At 40.8% G+C, this 16373-nt stretch overlaps 1 protein-coding gene across 7 annotated transcripts in view; it reads left to right on the top strand.

The window, feature by feature from the left end:
• Positions 1–4535: 4535 nt before the first annotated feature.
• LOC121707582 (potassium voltage-gated channel subfamily D member 3-like) overlaps positions 4536–16373 on the top strand; it is a 99135-nt gene continuing 87297 nt past the window's right edge. For 2 of the 7 annotated variants that reach the window (XM_042090246.1, XM_042090240.1), the window contains exons 1-2: positions 4536–4840; positions 5949–7123. In XM_042090246.1, the coding sequence (XP_041946180.1) occupies positions 6024–7123 (1100 nt within the window). In that variant the 5' untranslated portion in view covers positions 4536–4840; positions 5949–6023. The other 5 variants (XM_042090242.1, XM_042090241.1, XM_042090244.1 and 2 more) reach the window with 5 other exon arrangements.

Here is a 16373-nt window from a genome sequence, read left to right as displayed (position 1 = left end):
ACTTTCTTGCTTTACTTGAACTCACTTCAACAAATCCAAAGGGCACTTAACTGGTTGCTTTAATTACAGTCTTTTGATGTTGGTGAACTCCCAGATGGCTTGGTTAACAAGCCTGTAATTGCCACGAGTTACATGTGAATGTGTGAGAAAATAAGGTTGTCTAAATGCTGTCTTGGTTCGGTACATTTCTGGATTATATGCAGATGAAGAGGGAAGTGCCTGGGACCAATAACTGTATCAACAGGTTATATTGTCCAGTTCAAACTATTTCCATAAATTTGCATCATTACATTTTAAATAAGAAAATCATGAATCAACATTCAAGGGCTGAATAGTGACAGAACATATTCTGCCCCCCCCCCCCCCCCCCCCCACACACACACACATTTAAGTGGTTAGACTGAGTATATACAAAGACTTACAGGAGTAGGGGGTGGAGAGAATTTTGGAAGCGCAGGAGTAGGGAGAGGACTTCATTTTTCACTGCAGGTGGCAACACCATGTAGTGATCATACTGTGTACCGCTATGTGGTACACGTATTTACTATTGGTGCAGACCAATGAATATAAAAACATGAATAGAGTAACTAATTAACTAAAACATGGCAATAGATAGAATATAATAAAGACTGGCTTTATTATACGACTGAATTTGGCTCCAATCTTGGCTCCAATTTTGGCTGTCGTCTTTTTAGAATGCAAGGTGCAGGGTGCAATGCTGTCACACCATAGACATGATGAGTGAGTTATTGAAAGGAGTTACAACCATAGGATTATAAAGATACATCAATTTAATCTATACAGCAGATTACACTTTACAATGCGACAACACAAATTTGAAAATATGACTGTGCCCTAGATATTTTATTTATATTTTAAGTCATGCTTTACACATTTCAACGGCATGTTAATATTGTCAAGATATGACTCCCATACTCTGCATCCTTGATAAAAAAAACAATAGTCTAACTAAAGTAAAGCCATAATATGTGGATCAACAGCAAATGATAAATTCACTTTAAAAAACACATCTGCTGAAAAGTCAGAGTTCCGAAAGAAACTACTGTATGTGTGTAGGCCTCAAAAACATATTTAGGTTTAATGAGTAAAGACAATGTTTGCTACCATCACTAGATTAAATAACTCTCATTGCAACAAAAATTGCAACACTAATCATTAGAGATAAAGGCTGAGTCTCCATTTTAATCCATTAACAAACACAAGAGGCAATTTTCTCAATGACAGGGCAATTGCTTATGCCAGTGAATCTGCTTCACATGTAAATTTATTCCCATGCTTTTCACAAGCTGAGTATGGTATTTACAAAATGTTACACAAGGGGATGAAATGTATTGTCTGCCTGAAAGTCTGTCTCAGAATGTCTGTCTGTATTTTCTATTATTTTTGTACACTGCACATAGTTTTGTAAGTGTGCAACACCCACCTGTCTATCCGCAATCTGATTCCTTATGGGGAAGGACTAACATTCAGCTGAAATATACATAATCATATCAGAGTGTAAACTAATTAGTGTTAAAGTGCTACCAAACATAACCACACACATACACACACACACACACACACACACACACACACACACACACACACACACACACACACACACACACACACACACAAATGCATATGCACACACACATACATACACACAGTCATAATTAAATTTTACAGTTAAACATCCAGTAGATTTCAAGTAAAAATTAAGTTAAAATAATTGCTAATTAATTACAATATACAGCTAACGTAAAAGGATTGTCAAATGAAAGCATGCCAGCTATCTGTGAATCATACAAGCCAGATTAAAAAATATGAGCAACACATTGGCCACTGCTATATGAGACCAAACCATGTCTCTGTGTATCTAAGGTGTTGATCTAAGGCTACCCAAGTCATGGGGTATTTAACCATTAACAACCATCAGAAGAAATTAGCTTCTCTTTCTCTTATGTTTCTTTGTTAAGATATCACTCAGCCACTACACACATGGGTGTCTTTGTACATTATGGTCTTCATTTGCTGTAGTTGTAATTTGAATGAAATCAGACAATTGTTGGTTAAAAAGCCAATCTATTATATGACTTACTTGGATCTGTGTCTGGGGAAATTGTCTCCATGTTGTTGTAATGAAAGGCCTCACCAGTGACAGCAACAACATGGTCGTCTCAACCTTGTGCCATCTTCATTCTGTCTCAGAGGGAAAGAGTTAAGCCTTGGGCAAGCTCAGAGACAGGCTTGTACTCTCTCTCTCTCTCTCTCTCTCTCTCTCTCTCTCTCTCTCTCTCTCTCTCTCTCTCTCTCTCTCTCTCTCTCTCTCTCTCTCTCTCTCTCTCTCTCTCTCTCTTTCTCCCTCTCCACATTGATGTCCAAACCACATGAGGCAACTGGGGTTTACATCGCAGTGTTAGTTTTTTTTTTTTTCTTTCAGGAACTGCACAAAATAAAACTGGGCCTTTTCTTATCAATATGTTTTTGGATACATCTGTCCTCCTTTTCTTACTCTAAGTATGTTATGGTACTACTAAAAAATAACCATATTCATACATCTTATATGCACTGAATTGAAATCAAAGCAATGGAAAAGTGTCAAAATTGTATCTCAGGTTCTCTGCTGAGGAAACCTATGAGGCAGCTGGACCTGTGGTCAATTGCAGACAAGACAATGCACTTGAGAAGTTGTTTATATTTGCTAATGAGCACACAGTATCACCATATCAGGATAAATGTCATGTTTCTGGTAGACATGGATAATCAAATTATGACTGAGGGTATGGTGCTGGAAGGACTGTTGCCATGGCAATGCAATGCAACTCTCCCTCTGCCCCCCCCGGGTTTTCCTCACATCAGAATGCATCTATAAAGACTGGGTGCAAAAGGGTGTGATGACCCAGCTGTAGAATGTTCACTTTTTCCTTACATCTTCGAGTTATCAAAAATGCCTTGAAACTCTTTAAAAAAATGAACTTCATCAGCAAACAGTGGAAAAAACTTTCTAGAAACAGGTTACTTAACTCACTCTGTGTTTTATTAAGTTGCACAATAATCCTGAATGTTTGGTTTAGATTCAAAATGATAATCCTGTCTTATTCTTCCTGATGTGTTCCAACCATATCTCTCTACTTGAAATACACAAGCCACAGAGGCAATCAATAATAATTGATTACCTGTTCCACAAAAAAAATGTCTCCTTGACCAGTATCATGCTCTAGAAATTGGTACTCCTACATATAATTTCAGCTCATTCCAAAGGAATTAAAATCTTGTTGTTAAGTGGTCGTTGCATTAGAGGTGGGGTGAGCAAAATTCAAAATCAACTAATAATCATTTTGTAAATTTTGACATCCTTTTTTGGTAGCAGGTATCTGACTATGTTGTCCTCCTGAGAATGTTGACACACAGTCTTTACCACTTTCACAGAATCCTGTTTTCACAAGCTGGGGTGTCGGTGCTATTTTTGGCTGCCATTTCTGGCAGCTTCCCAGCCATGAAATTGAGTGTGAATGAAAAAAGACGACCTCTCCTAAAACATAAGAACACTCTTCACTTTTACGAGCATCTTCCAGCTTTGTATCTGTCACAAAGTAACTACTGCACAGCAAATCAGGCAAAAACACATTCAAACTGCAATTAAACACAGCGGCTGACCTTAATATACACTGAGGAGACACTGACAACAGGTACATAAACTAGCATTTTGAAAAGCAAAAGTTAAACCTGCAAATTCCATATGAATGTCACTGATGTAAGCACTATTTATCTGTAATACATTGAAGTATGTGGCTGATACTGACGGTCAGCAAGAGAGATATACATTCTAGCTACAATCCTTTCCCTAACTATTAAGATTTCAATGTGGACAACACAGCCAATTTAATGTCTAGTTGATAAATAGCTAATAATGAAATCCCTGTTAAATTAGTCCATTCCTTGATTAGATCCAGCACAGTGTGGTTAAACATAATACATTCACAAGTCACACCACCTCCACCATGCTGGCAGAGATTATTCTCTAAACATGCTGGCACCAGTTACTCAAGAACGTAATCATAATATACTTTGAGGGGTACATGTCCTCAAATTATTCAAAAATGCTCAACATGTCACCCCCAATATCAAGACATGACTTGTTAGGCTGCAGTAGTATCACTCACTGTTGTGCAAAATAATCACTTGTTACAAACTGGAAAATTGTATGCTAAATTTAAATATCTGACAGAGAAAGGGAGTGCAGGGGTGAGATGGTCTCTGTTAAAGTGACAAAAGGAGTTAGAAGGAGGGGGGTGGATATCTATGTAAAGTTCATGACAGTTAACAAGGCATTATTCAAACCAATGCACTGATGTACAAAGGTTTACCTGTCAGCTATAATGTCCTATAAATCTACCCTATAATTGTCTTGGTCCTAAAAGATGAAGTAAATGTATGCTACAGAAACAGTAAACCCGGACTATATGATATGACTTCTTTTGTCATGTGATGCGGCGCGTAGCGTAGCCTACTCTACATCTGGACAGTTAAGTTTCGACTGCATTGCCATCAACGATTCCCGCTTGTAGACTGGGACTTTCATCGGCGAACAAGTGAAGACTCATCATTCTCACTCAATCTTTTCATTTTTTATTTTGCCTTTCAGCAAAATAGCTTAATTCCTCGCATTATTGAGATGAATCACCTTTTCGACTGAAGTGGAGTTTAGGATGGAGAGGAAACAGCAGACACAGACAACTTAAAGTGCGAGTGAAGAGCGAGCCAACGGAGAGAGATGCCAATCATATCATGTAGCAGGTGCAACTCGAGAGCCATTGCGGAGTATTTCTTTCTGGCGGTAAGACGAAAGATATGGTAAGGCTAAGTAGCCTACCCTTTGCTGCAAACTGGAGTGATTAAATCAACTGTATCAATAACGTCTGGTCATTCGCTTCGTTGCGCGATTCATTTACGATTAAACTTACAGGTTTACTTTAGAACTGTATGCTGATTTCAATGCGCTCCGTCTGTCCTCGAGACACTGAAGAGTAGGCATACAGTAGCTTACCTATTACGCAGAGTTACTTTCCGGACGCTTTTCTTGTGTTTAGCCGAGATTTGTCGTTTTTTCGAGGTAAGTTAAATTCATACGCATAAATAAACGTTACTAGATAGATAGATACAGGCTGTATCTGAAAGAATAACATTTGCTTTCTCACCAGTGTTTTTTTCTGACACGCGACGATTTCAACAATTGCAATTGACAATACTGGTTATCAAGATTTCCGATCCAATTACTGATTATGTCTGTGTGAAGTTTATTGTTATTTGATTCGGTGAGTTATGATCCATAGCCTACACGCTTGCGGAAAAACAGGTTGTCAATTAGGTGCAATTTGCAGTATTGCTTGGTTGCATGGTTTCATTTCAACAGGTAAAACCATCAACGTTTTTTCCTTAAATGAATGCTCTTAAGTGGAAATGTAGTCTTATTTGTATGTGATCTCTGACAAACTACATCGACAGTTAACATTTGTTTAAACAGAACCTTCAGAAATCTCTTTTTCTCTATCTTTAGTTTGAGCAACTACTGTACTGAAGCCTACTATAGGCTACTATAGTTGGTTTTATTCGCTGTGCTGTGCTAATATGCTTTACCGCCTATGCTCTCTATACAAATACTGCACTACAAAATACACAATGTACTGTGCTCTGCTGCAGTACAGTCCATTGGGGAAAAAATGTATGTAAAACATATGAAGTATTGTCATTTCTGAGGATCATGTGGACACATACAGCTCAACAGTCCCGCCATAGATTGTGGTAGGTACAGCAAAGTCTAGGTAGATACTGTGATCTCCTGTATTGCATTAACACCAGCCGTGTATGAAATATGAGCATACAATTGATAAGAGAATAGCTAAATTAGTAAGTTGTCATTATAATGTTCTCTCTCTTCCTTCAAGAATGACAACTGACTTGAAGGTGAGCTGGTTTTGAGAGTGCCGGACCAGTAACGTCACCGTCAAGTTGGCGACACCATGGCAGCTGGAGTTGCAGCATGGCTCCCCTTTGCCCGGGCAGCCGCCATCGGCTGGATGCCAGTGGCCAACTGCCCCATGCCCATCGCCCCAAGAGACCACAGCAAGAGAAAGGACGAGCTGATCATACTGAATGTGAGTGGACGGCGCTTTCAGACCTGGAGAACCACTCTGGATCGGTACCCTGACACTCTCCTGGGCAGTTCTGAGAAGGAGTTCTTTTACAACGAAGAGGCCAAGGAGTACTTCTTCGACCGTGACCCAGACGCCTTCAGGAGCGTTCTCAACTTCTACCGCACAGGGAAGTTGCACTACCCTCGCTATGAGTGCATCTCGGCCTACGACGAGGAGCTGGCTTTCTTCGGCATCATCCCCGAAATCATTGGTGACTGCTGCTACGAAGAGTACAAGGACCGTAAGCGGGAGAACGCCGAGCGCCTCATGGACGACCAGGAGGAGAACAAGGACTGCAAGATGCCCAACATGACATTCCGCGAGACCATGTGGAGGGCGTTCGAGAACCCGCACACCAGCACCATGGCATTGGTGTTCTACTACGTCACAGGCTTCTTCATCGCCATTTCGGTCATCACCAACGTGGTGGAGACAGTGCCGTGTGGCTACAAGAGCCAGAAGGACGTCCCGTGCGGTGAGCGCTACACGGTGGCCTTCTTCTGCATGGACACGGCCTGCGTGATGATCTTCACTGTGGAGTACCTGCTGCGGCTGTTCGCCGCGCCCAGCCGCTACCGCTTCATGCGTAGCGTCATGAGCATCATCGATGTGGTGGCCATCCTGCCGTACTACATCGGCCTGGTCATGACCGACAACGAGGATGTGAGCGGGGCCTTCGTCACGCTCCGTGTGTTCCGCGTGTTCCGCATCTTCAAGTTCTCGCGCCACTCGCAGGGCCTACGCATCCTGGGCTACACACTCAAGAGCTGCGCCTCAGAGCTCGGCTTCCTACTCTTCTCTCTCACCATGGCCATCATCATCTTCGCCACCGTCATGTTCTATGCCGAGAAGGGCTCCAGCTCGAGCAAGTTCACCAGCATCCCAGCCTCATTTTGGTACACGATCGTCACCATGACTACTTTAGGGTAAGTAACAATTTACTATGTTTACTACAGTATCTCCTGAAATAATGATACATTTCTGCTTTAGGCAGATATTTCCACTTTAAATCTCTCTTAAAATAAATCTTTCTTTAAATCCCTCCATCTCTCTCTCGCTCTCTCTCTCTCTCACACACACACACACACACACACACACACACACACACAGAAACAGATGCAGTTACAAAACTAAAAGAGTGTCACTACCAATAAATACTGTGAATGGGAGCTCTGCAGATCGTCTTTCACTTAAATACAAAACTAAAAGCAGCCTGTTAACTAAAAGAGTAATTAATCAATTGAACATCATCGGGCTATTTGTTAATCAGGAGAACCAGATGATATCAGGGCTTCCAGACTCAGTCAATTTCCGCAGACTACACATTCAATTTGAAAACATATCTCTCCTCTGTATGTTGCAGAAACATCTAATGCAGCCTCAATAGTCTATTCCCTTTCTTGTCCATCGTATCAGTGAGATCCAAGAAAGTATACAGAGTAGTCTTTGTTGTGGGTACGAGACATCACTGTATGCATTTTTAATCTGAATGTAGAGGAGTGGTCCATATATAGCCTCAGGACAGAGGTGTTCATTGCATACTGCATTACCTTGCGCACTGTGGTGTGATGTTTAATATTGCAGTGCGCTTCGAGAGTAGTAAATCAGTGGTTGTCTGGACCATGTTAAACACGATTCATTGTTATGTGGCACAAAAGTGGAAAGTGGATTACAGCCAATGGTGGTTTATTTGATTGAAGGCTTGATGAAAGACAGACGTCTCTGCTTCTCAGTAGGCCGGGTGCAGTGCGCCTCTAAGTGGCTGTCATTGTGACTAATGGTGTGAACCTCCAGATCTGTTAACAAATATAAACTTTAATGTTATCTACTGTTTACTGGAAATACTATACGCCAAATAAGGACGTAAATGCCTTGGGCACATCAGTCAGGGGGGGCTTGTGTGTCTAGGACAGACTGTGGATATGTTTGGTCTCCTTTGTATGGGATAGTGAAGCAAAGATAGACAGGGAGAGAGGGAGTCCAAGACATGGAGAGACTGAGAAAGAGAGAAAGACAGTACTCGTGTGGCTGAAATGCATAGTAAAGACCACATGAAACATTAACAGCTATGTCATGAGACTGGTGAACTCATTTTGCACCCGCACAATCAATCACAATGACACAATACAGTGATTCTTTTCATTTCAGATGGCTTTCATATCTGACGTCTTTACTGCGCCAGTATTGAAACATTGAACATTTTTGCCGGTACACATCCTACATATTTAAACAAAGGAAAAGCTAGCAATGTATTATTGAATCTCAAATCCAGCCATAACTCATACAATATAATACTATAACTTTAAAGAACATAAAATCATGTCTATACAAATTGGCGTCAAAGCAGTGTAGGGTAACAAGTAGGAGGTAGATATATTGCCTTATACTGTCACGGTGCAATGTTTTGGCTTACTGTCTCTGACTCTGAAGGTATTTGACAACCTCTCTTATAATTGCTTTTCACTGGGCTATGTCTCCACTAGTAGAGTTTAGTGTCAAAACACGAGAGCGTTATAAAAAAAAGGTTCTTGTCAGAAACAAAGTTAAGATAACTTGAAGTTTTACTCTATGTTCAGTAGGCTGTATTGACAGTCTTAGCACACAATCACAACACTAAGCACTCTCTGCAATAACAGGTCATCGTGTAACAGGTGGTAGCCGACTTACAACACACATTATGGAATTCACATAGATTTGTGAACTTGTATCAAACAGCATTATCAGATGTACATTCAGTGTAGTCATGTACACTCATGAATTATGAATTTTCATTAAATTACATAAGCCAATATTTACTTACTCTATGCTTACCAATTGACCTTCTAAAACTGTTGTTTTGCCATATGCCAAGCTATTAGTCTACACAGTGCTCACAGATAATTGTTTTAGTAATTACAAGGTAGCTCTGTTAGGTGTCACACAAGTTGTCACATTAGGCGTGTGAGTTCTGTCGACACTGTCATATAGAGGAGGTAATCGGATTTGAATTACCTTAATTAACCACAGGTTGTCTTTTACTGTTATTAATCTGACATGAAGTCTCTACTGGTCTCTACAGTAAACCAGTTGGCTAAATTAGGCAGAACACGCATGGCTTAGCAGATTTTGCATACCTTTCATCATAATTCGGCCACATTCATATCATTACAGTGGTACATCTCAGGAAAAGCTGGGTTTGTGGATTTATACTGTGTACATTGAAAGTTCGGAGTATACAATACAGCTTGATAAGCTACTGTACCAAAGAGCAGAATTGCCATTGATGACCAAATGGCATTGGTTTGACCACTTTGCCACTTTAATGGCCTCTCTTCTGGCATAGAAAGTTTGCATTGTGCAAAGTTTGCATCTCAAACTCACTCACTCTGTTTACGACAGCAGCTAGAGAATTCTTATTTTGTCATTGTCTTCTTTGTAAGAGTTTACCTATTTGATCTGTTTGATCTACTTCATTTGATCTTTCATGCTGCGGTGACAACATAGCTGTGCCATCCACTAATTATTTTCCAAGTGCACCCTGAAACCCAAACCGACAATGTAATGGTTGCCTATTTCGTTAGCTTCTGGACACAATCAGCAAGTTCAGTGAGCTTTCAGTCAGTGTCTGAGGATACTGAAAATGTAGACCACTCAAGCCCTCTTTCAGCGAAGTTGTTTGATGGTGTTTGAAGATGTGTATGTTTCCATGTATGTGCATGTATATATATGTGTGTGAGTGTGTGTGTGTGTGTGTGTGTGTGTGTGTGTGTGTGTGTGCGTGTGTGTGTGTGTGTGTGTTGAAGTTCATCTGTATGAAAGTGAGTATGTTTGTGTGTATGTGTATTGTGTGTGTACAGTATGCTTCTGTTGTATGCATATTGTGTCTGTTTATGTGTATATGCAGTATTTGCATGTGTGTGTGTGTGTGTGTGTGTGTTTGTGTGTGTGAGAGAAAGAGAGTGTGTGGCATGTGGCATGAACTCCCACTTGCTCGCTTGCCTCACCTCGCCTTGTCTTATTCAACTTCTTTCCCGGTGACTTGTTAGCGGCGCGTGACCTGAGCACCAGTGCGCTGCGTGCTGCTCGGGGGGGGGGGGGGGGGTTTGGGGGCTGGAGCGAGCGGCGCCTGCCGGGCCACATTTCCCTCTCTCAGTGTCGGGCCATCTGTCTCAGCCTTGGCCAAACATGGTTATTGACCTAGAGATTTCACACTCCCGCTGACGGACTGCTCCGAGAGCTGGCAGGGTGGTGCAGGGTGCGCGGGCCGCCAGCGCTCAGGGACGAGGAGGGGAGGCTCTGGCCGCAGCTAATCGGAGCATCTGTAGCTCAGCAAACAGAAACAGCGGTGGCGAGAGGCATTTAGGATAAGCATAATTGATCTTAGGTACACATTCACATTCACACACACATACACACACACACACACACACACACGCACACGCACACGCATATCTAAATACACACAGAGAAAGAGTGTCTGCCATTGTTTTCCTAAAGTCTGTTTGTCTTCAAAGCTTACTTAGTTGTGTTGGGGCTCTCTGTTCATTCCAAAGGGGTAGTTTTACAAGTCTGGTGTCAGGAAGCCTTACAAAGTACTTTTTCCTTGCTTTCTCTTGCTTAGTCTACTGGTTTGGTGAAGCCAAATCCTGTATTTAGGTAATCCTTGCTTAAGCATCACTGGTATGCATTGCATGTTCGGTGCAGATGCACAACCCTTCTCTCACTCACTCACTCACTCTCTCTCTCTCTCTCTTTCTCACACACACACACACACACACACACACACACACACACACACACACACACACACACACACATAAACACTGACAAACATTTTACAAGCAAAATGGATATGACAGTTAGCATTCTCCCCTTGAATAATTACTCAAACACATTTTATGTTTTGTTTATCATTAGAATGCACAAACTTTGTTTTACACAAAACCTGCTGGGGCCACATTAGCTGTTAGCTGCGCCGAGTGCACCATTAGCTCAGGATCCCATAGCTCTCAGGATGATATGTCGCCATTTAAGAACTACTTAAGTGGAAGACAGGCTGTGCTGCCTTTGACTCTGCTGGTGAGGTCTGACGTGCCCATGTCTCCCATTAACCTTCTCTTCCCTCCTCTCCATTTCCCTCTTCCATCCTCTTCCATCGGTGTGGGTCATCTCACCCCCCCCCCCCCCCCCCCCCCCCCCTTCACAGAATTACAAGTGTGATGTTCCTTATTGACAAGCACAGTTCGACAGCTGTCTTCAGCGAAAGAGCTGGTGAACATGTTTAAAAAATGAAGAAAGCCACAGTCGCACATGCACAGAAACAGAAGGAAGGTGAACGTGTTGATTTGATTTCTGAATGAAATTGGCTGTGGTAATTGCTACCCCTAAGGGAAGTTGTGTTTTGTCTCCCCATTTGCCTTGTCATCTGAAGAAATTAACAGAAAAAAAGTGCCTCTTGTGAAAATGAATTTTTTAACTATTATTCCGACCGTAATAAATATGTGTTTTATACACTCTAAGAGAGAAATGAACCCCCGTAGACTACACTTAGAACTTTTTTTTTTACCCCCCGGCAGTTTTATAATAGCTCATATTTGCTTGTTTTACAAATACTGAATCCTTTTGTATTCTTTGCTTTAATATTCAAATGTTTTGGTTAACATTCTCCTTCACAGGTTACATGGTGAAATATCTTAACACATCTACAAACACATCTTTCATGAATATTTGTTTGTGAATAGACTCATGCCTGATGATAGGGAGGCTTCCATTTCCTTAGGAACTCTTAGCCACTGCTAGGTAGAGTATCACATTTTCAGTCCATTCCGTGAATTGAAAGCCATTCCCTATGGTGAGCGTTAATGATCCTCCACTGTCAACCCTGCTTCTCTGACCTCCTTGCTCACACCTGCTTTGAAGCCATGTTTGAAGTCACGCTATAACAGCATAAATAGTATGTAAATTTAATGCTTATGTCTGCTGTTTACATTTCAAAGGCTCACTTGTGATACCTGCTGGCTGTGTCTGAAAGAAAGACTGATGGCACTTGAAAGAATGTGTAGGCCAAAGGCATTCAATTACTATATTGGGGGAGTACATTTCTCATACAGTGCCCGTGCAGTTGGACTTCCGAGATTCCTTATGGTCTCTTTTTCATGCATATGGAACAGAGTCCTAAATGTAATCTCTTTGTTGTTCATTTGTAATTTCATATGTTGCTTCAGTACTTGCTGTCCTTCTTTCAGTGTGATGACAGTCATAAGGTTGTATGGTTGTGCAGTTTTTTCAATCATCCTTTCTTGACATTCTTCTTGGTTTTCAAAAAATATCAGTCGGTTATGAGCAAGTACTGGTACCGTAATTTCCCAACTAATAGCCACGGTTTATTGATTTTGCTAAATTTCTTCAGCTATGAGGTTAATACACTGGGGCAGTTATATGGTATTATATAATATGGTATTAATATGGCATAAAACACTGTTCTGCAGTTTATGCACAATGTGGCTAATACACAGAAAATGACTGTAGTATTCATATGCCAGCTAGAACTACTTTAATTTTCAAAAGAAGTGTGATGATTAAACAACCTTTATCCATTGCATTCCAAATATGAATGCAACCTCCCCAAAAAATTAAGCCAAAACAAATGAAACCAAAAAGTTGAAGGCTAACCTGCTATTAGAATTGAGGCATTTTCTTTCAATGCAAATATAAGTCTTTGTTGAAAATAGTTGTGGAGCAGTTTGGTGACCTCTTCTAGGTATCCAATCCTTGGCCCTTTATTGGACCCCATCATCCTGAAGTAGATAAAACACTTGCAGTCCACCTGTTATGCAAGTCCCTCATAATAGCACAGTTTTTTTCCCTCTGGTGGTGACGTGTGTTCCCTTTGTGAGACTCTGTGAAATGAGCTCTCTGAGGGCCCTTGCGAGTCACACCTCCAAATGAAACTGTGATGAGATCCAGTTCAATCCTCCAAAGTCCTCCTTACTCTACCCCCTGCTCCAAAATCTACCTCGACTACCTCTCCCTCCACTCTTGAATACATACATATGTATTTATCTTTGTTCCTACAGTGGCTGGAAGTAGTTTGTTTTGTGGATGCCTGGCTTGAATATGATTTGTTCTGCCTAGGGTAGCAAGTTCTCCAGCTTTTTAAGCTGAATGTACTCTGTCTTCTCCCACAGTGTTAGTAGTACATTGCACCCACAGTGGTGTGCAATGTTGTTATAGAAAGATTGAGAAAGAATGTGTTCAAATAAAGCCAGAGCTAGAGAGAGAGAGATAGAGAGAGAGGTGTGTTCATGAAAGTAGAAAGAGGGAAAGAGAGCACATGTGTGTCTCTGAGGGTTCATGTCTGTGTGAAACCCAGGAGACATAACTCATTAGCTTTGCTTACTCAGTACACTAGAATTGTCCGTGTTATCTTGACAGATTCTGTAAGTGATCCTCTGTTATCTATGTGAATAAAATCAGATGAAAGAGGCCGCAAAAAGGAATTACTTGCTGTCAAGTGCTGGTATTTCTCCTTAAGAGGGAACTGGGCAGAGATCAGATGGGAGTCAAATTAGAGAGCAGATATTAGGCGACTCGGAGTTCAATCTGCCCTCGGTTTGGTATGAATTTTTAAAAAAGAAATTTCCATTACCATTTTAAAATGAGAAAATGTATTGCATAAAAGCCAGAAAATATTAGTATTGCACCCAGCTCAAGGCCCGTCATCCAAGAATTATTGTGTGGCGACAAAAGAATCCCAATAAAATGTCTGTACCCTTCAATCTGCAAGAGCAGCATTAAAATTTCTGTCTGTCTTGAGATTATAAGTTTATCATTTTCAGTCAGTCTGTCACTATGTTTTTTTCCTTAAACCACAAAAAGGGACATGGTAATGTCACCATTTTCACTTTTTTTGTATTTCCTCATTTTTATTGCACAACCCCTGTGCATCCGCTTACAGAAGAAATCTATTCACTGTGTTCTTTATGTGGCAAAAGGCTGCTGAAGCCATGTACCCATTCAGATTTGTGTTGCTTTGTGGTGTAATTAAGGAGGTGATAATGTTATCTTGTAGGAGCGTGGTAACGGTGAGATCTTCCTTGCTAAGTGTGCGATCCTTTATGACAGATTTAATTTACCATGACAAATCTATTTGCCGCTGGATGTGGATTGGCACAAAAAGTGCCGAGAGTGCTAGGCTCAAGAGGAACAGGCATTAAGTGAACGACTAGACATGGATTTGGGGCCTGTTTGACTTTGAGTAGGGACATTTATCCCGGGGATTGGCTTGTATCTCCTCTTTTAACTTTGGGCCCTCAAGGTCCCCCGAGTATTATTTTTTTCTGCCGTGATATTGACGAAAGAGAAGCTCAACAGGGTGCTTGAGCCTGATGAAAATGTCAACATTTTCTTTTTTTCATCAGTCTGAATTGGATTTGGTTTTCCTTTCTTTGAATTCCTTTGAGTTCAGTTTTCTTGCTGGCAAGTTGTCAACTGTGGCTGTATTTCTACACATACTTATGTGAAGATGTGCACATATATGCAAATTATTCAGTAAATAGCCACATTATTTACAATATCAGTCAATTGTTACTTTTCATTTCAGTGAATGACTATGTGACAGCATGTCTCAGCTTTGAGTTTTTTTCTCCAGTCTATCTAGCCTCATACTTCAGTGGTCTTTGGATAAACCAGCCACATTATCTGTCCTCTGCTATAGGAATTTGCTTGACTCCCTGTTTGGCTACAATATGTGAGTCATATTGATTTGTTTATAAAGCTGCCTTTGATTTCTGAGTGAGATTATTGGGTATGCTGATGTGACCCCGAGGCTTGGGAGGAGCATACTGTTAGCCGACATCTGAAACAGGCACCTAATGAACAGCTAATCCCAGTGGGGATGCCTTAGCCTTTGAAGGAAATTGACATGCAAGCAAGCTATTTCACTGGGATTTTGATGGGGATGTTTATTCGGGGCACTCACACTGTTCAGGGACACCTGGAGTAATGCATTTTCAGTTAAAGTGCTTACATCTTTCGGATAGTTTCGCCTAGGCTCTCAGTGTGAAATGCATAGCAATTTCCCAACAGCAATGGAAATGAATTTGCTATTTGGTGTAGCTGCAGAAAGCAAATAAATAGCTATTATTCTCAACATCAGGCTGTAATATAGCACATTATGTATTTACCCATGAGGTTGAAAATTATAGTATGTTGAGGACATCCCTTTTACTCAATAACAATATACTGTATAATAACATCTTCATCTGAGTTTTTAAGATAATCTAAAAACGGGTCTTGACTCCACCATGAACAGTATGGAACATTCTCTCTGTGGAGTTCAGTGTTGTGTAAAGGGAAACATTAAGGTTATCATGGGCAGATAGTTGTACAGGTAGAACATCCATTTCATAAATGATATCCAGTGGCCATTTGAAACTTTTGAGTACACTTATATTAATACTTTGAAGGAAAATTCCGGTATTTAGCACTTTGAGTCCCTTTTCTGATTTGTTTTGGATGAACTAGAGTAATGGACACCGAAATTTTGACGATTGGTCCTGTCTCGACTTTTCTGACTTGTTTTGAATCGCTTTCAAAACTGTGCAACTCACCGAGTGGTCAGTGGTGTTCGTTGATTATTAAAATCAAATATATCGGCGCAATGTATGATTTCCAGCCGTCTTATTTGCTATTGTGGAACTATTTTTTCAGACACCTCACAACCGCGTATAAACTTCCGCTCAATATTTGAACCTGAAGCATAGACGGTGGCGCAGTAATATCAACGTTCAATGAGTCTTCCAACAGAAATCATTGGGATTTTACAAAATGCCAAATAAAGCACGACAGAAACTGTATTTCGCTACGCTACTTGTTTTGGAACATCAACAAACACCACTAACCACTCGGTGAGTTGCACAGTTTTGAAAACGAACGTTAAGGGTTGTTTTAGGACATGTTTGAGTATGCCTGTTGGCAGCCACTCTGAGTAGTCAAAGGCGATTCAAAACGAGTCAGAAAAGTCGAGAGAGGACCAATCGTCAAAATTTCGGTGTCCACCACTCTAGTTCATCCAAAACAAACCAGAAAAGGGACTCAAAGTGCTAAATACCAGAATTTTCCTTTAACTAATACTAATTGCTCACATCACATCAGTGAATGGTCAATGTAATCAGGAAGACAAATGACTGAGATGTT

Source organism: Alosa sapidissima, chromosome 4 (genome assembly GCF_018492685.1).
Source record: "Alosa sapidissima isolate fAloSap1 chromosome 4, fAloSap1.pri, whole genome shotgun sequence".
Classification (NCBI taxonomy): domain Eukaryota; kingdom Metazoa; phylum Chordata; class Actinopteri; order Clupeiformes; family Clupeidae; genus Alosa; species Alosa sapidissima.
Note: the sequence above shows the minus strand (reverse complement) of the source record. Positions and strands in the feature narration are given on the sequence as shown.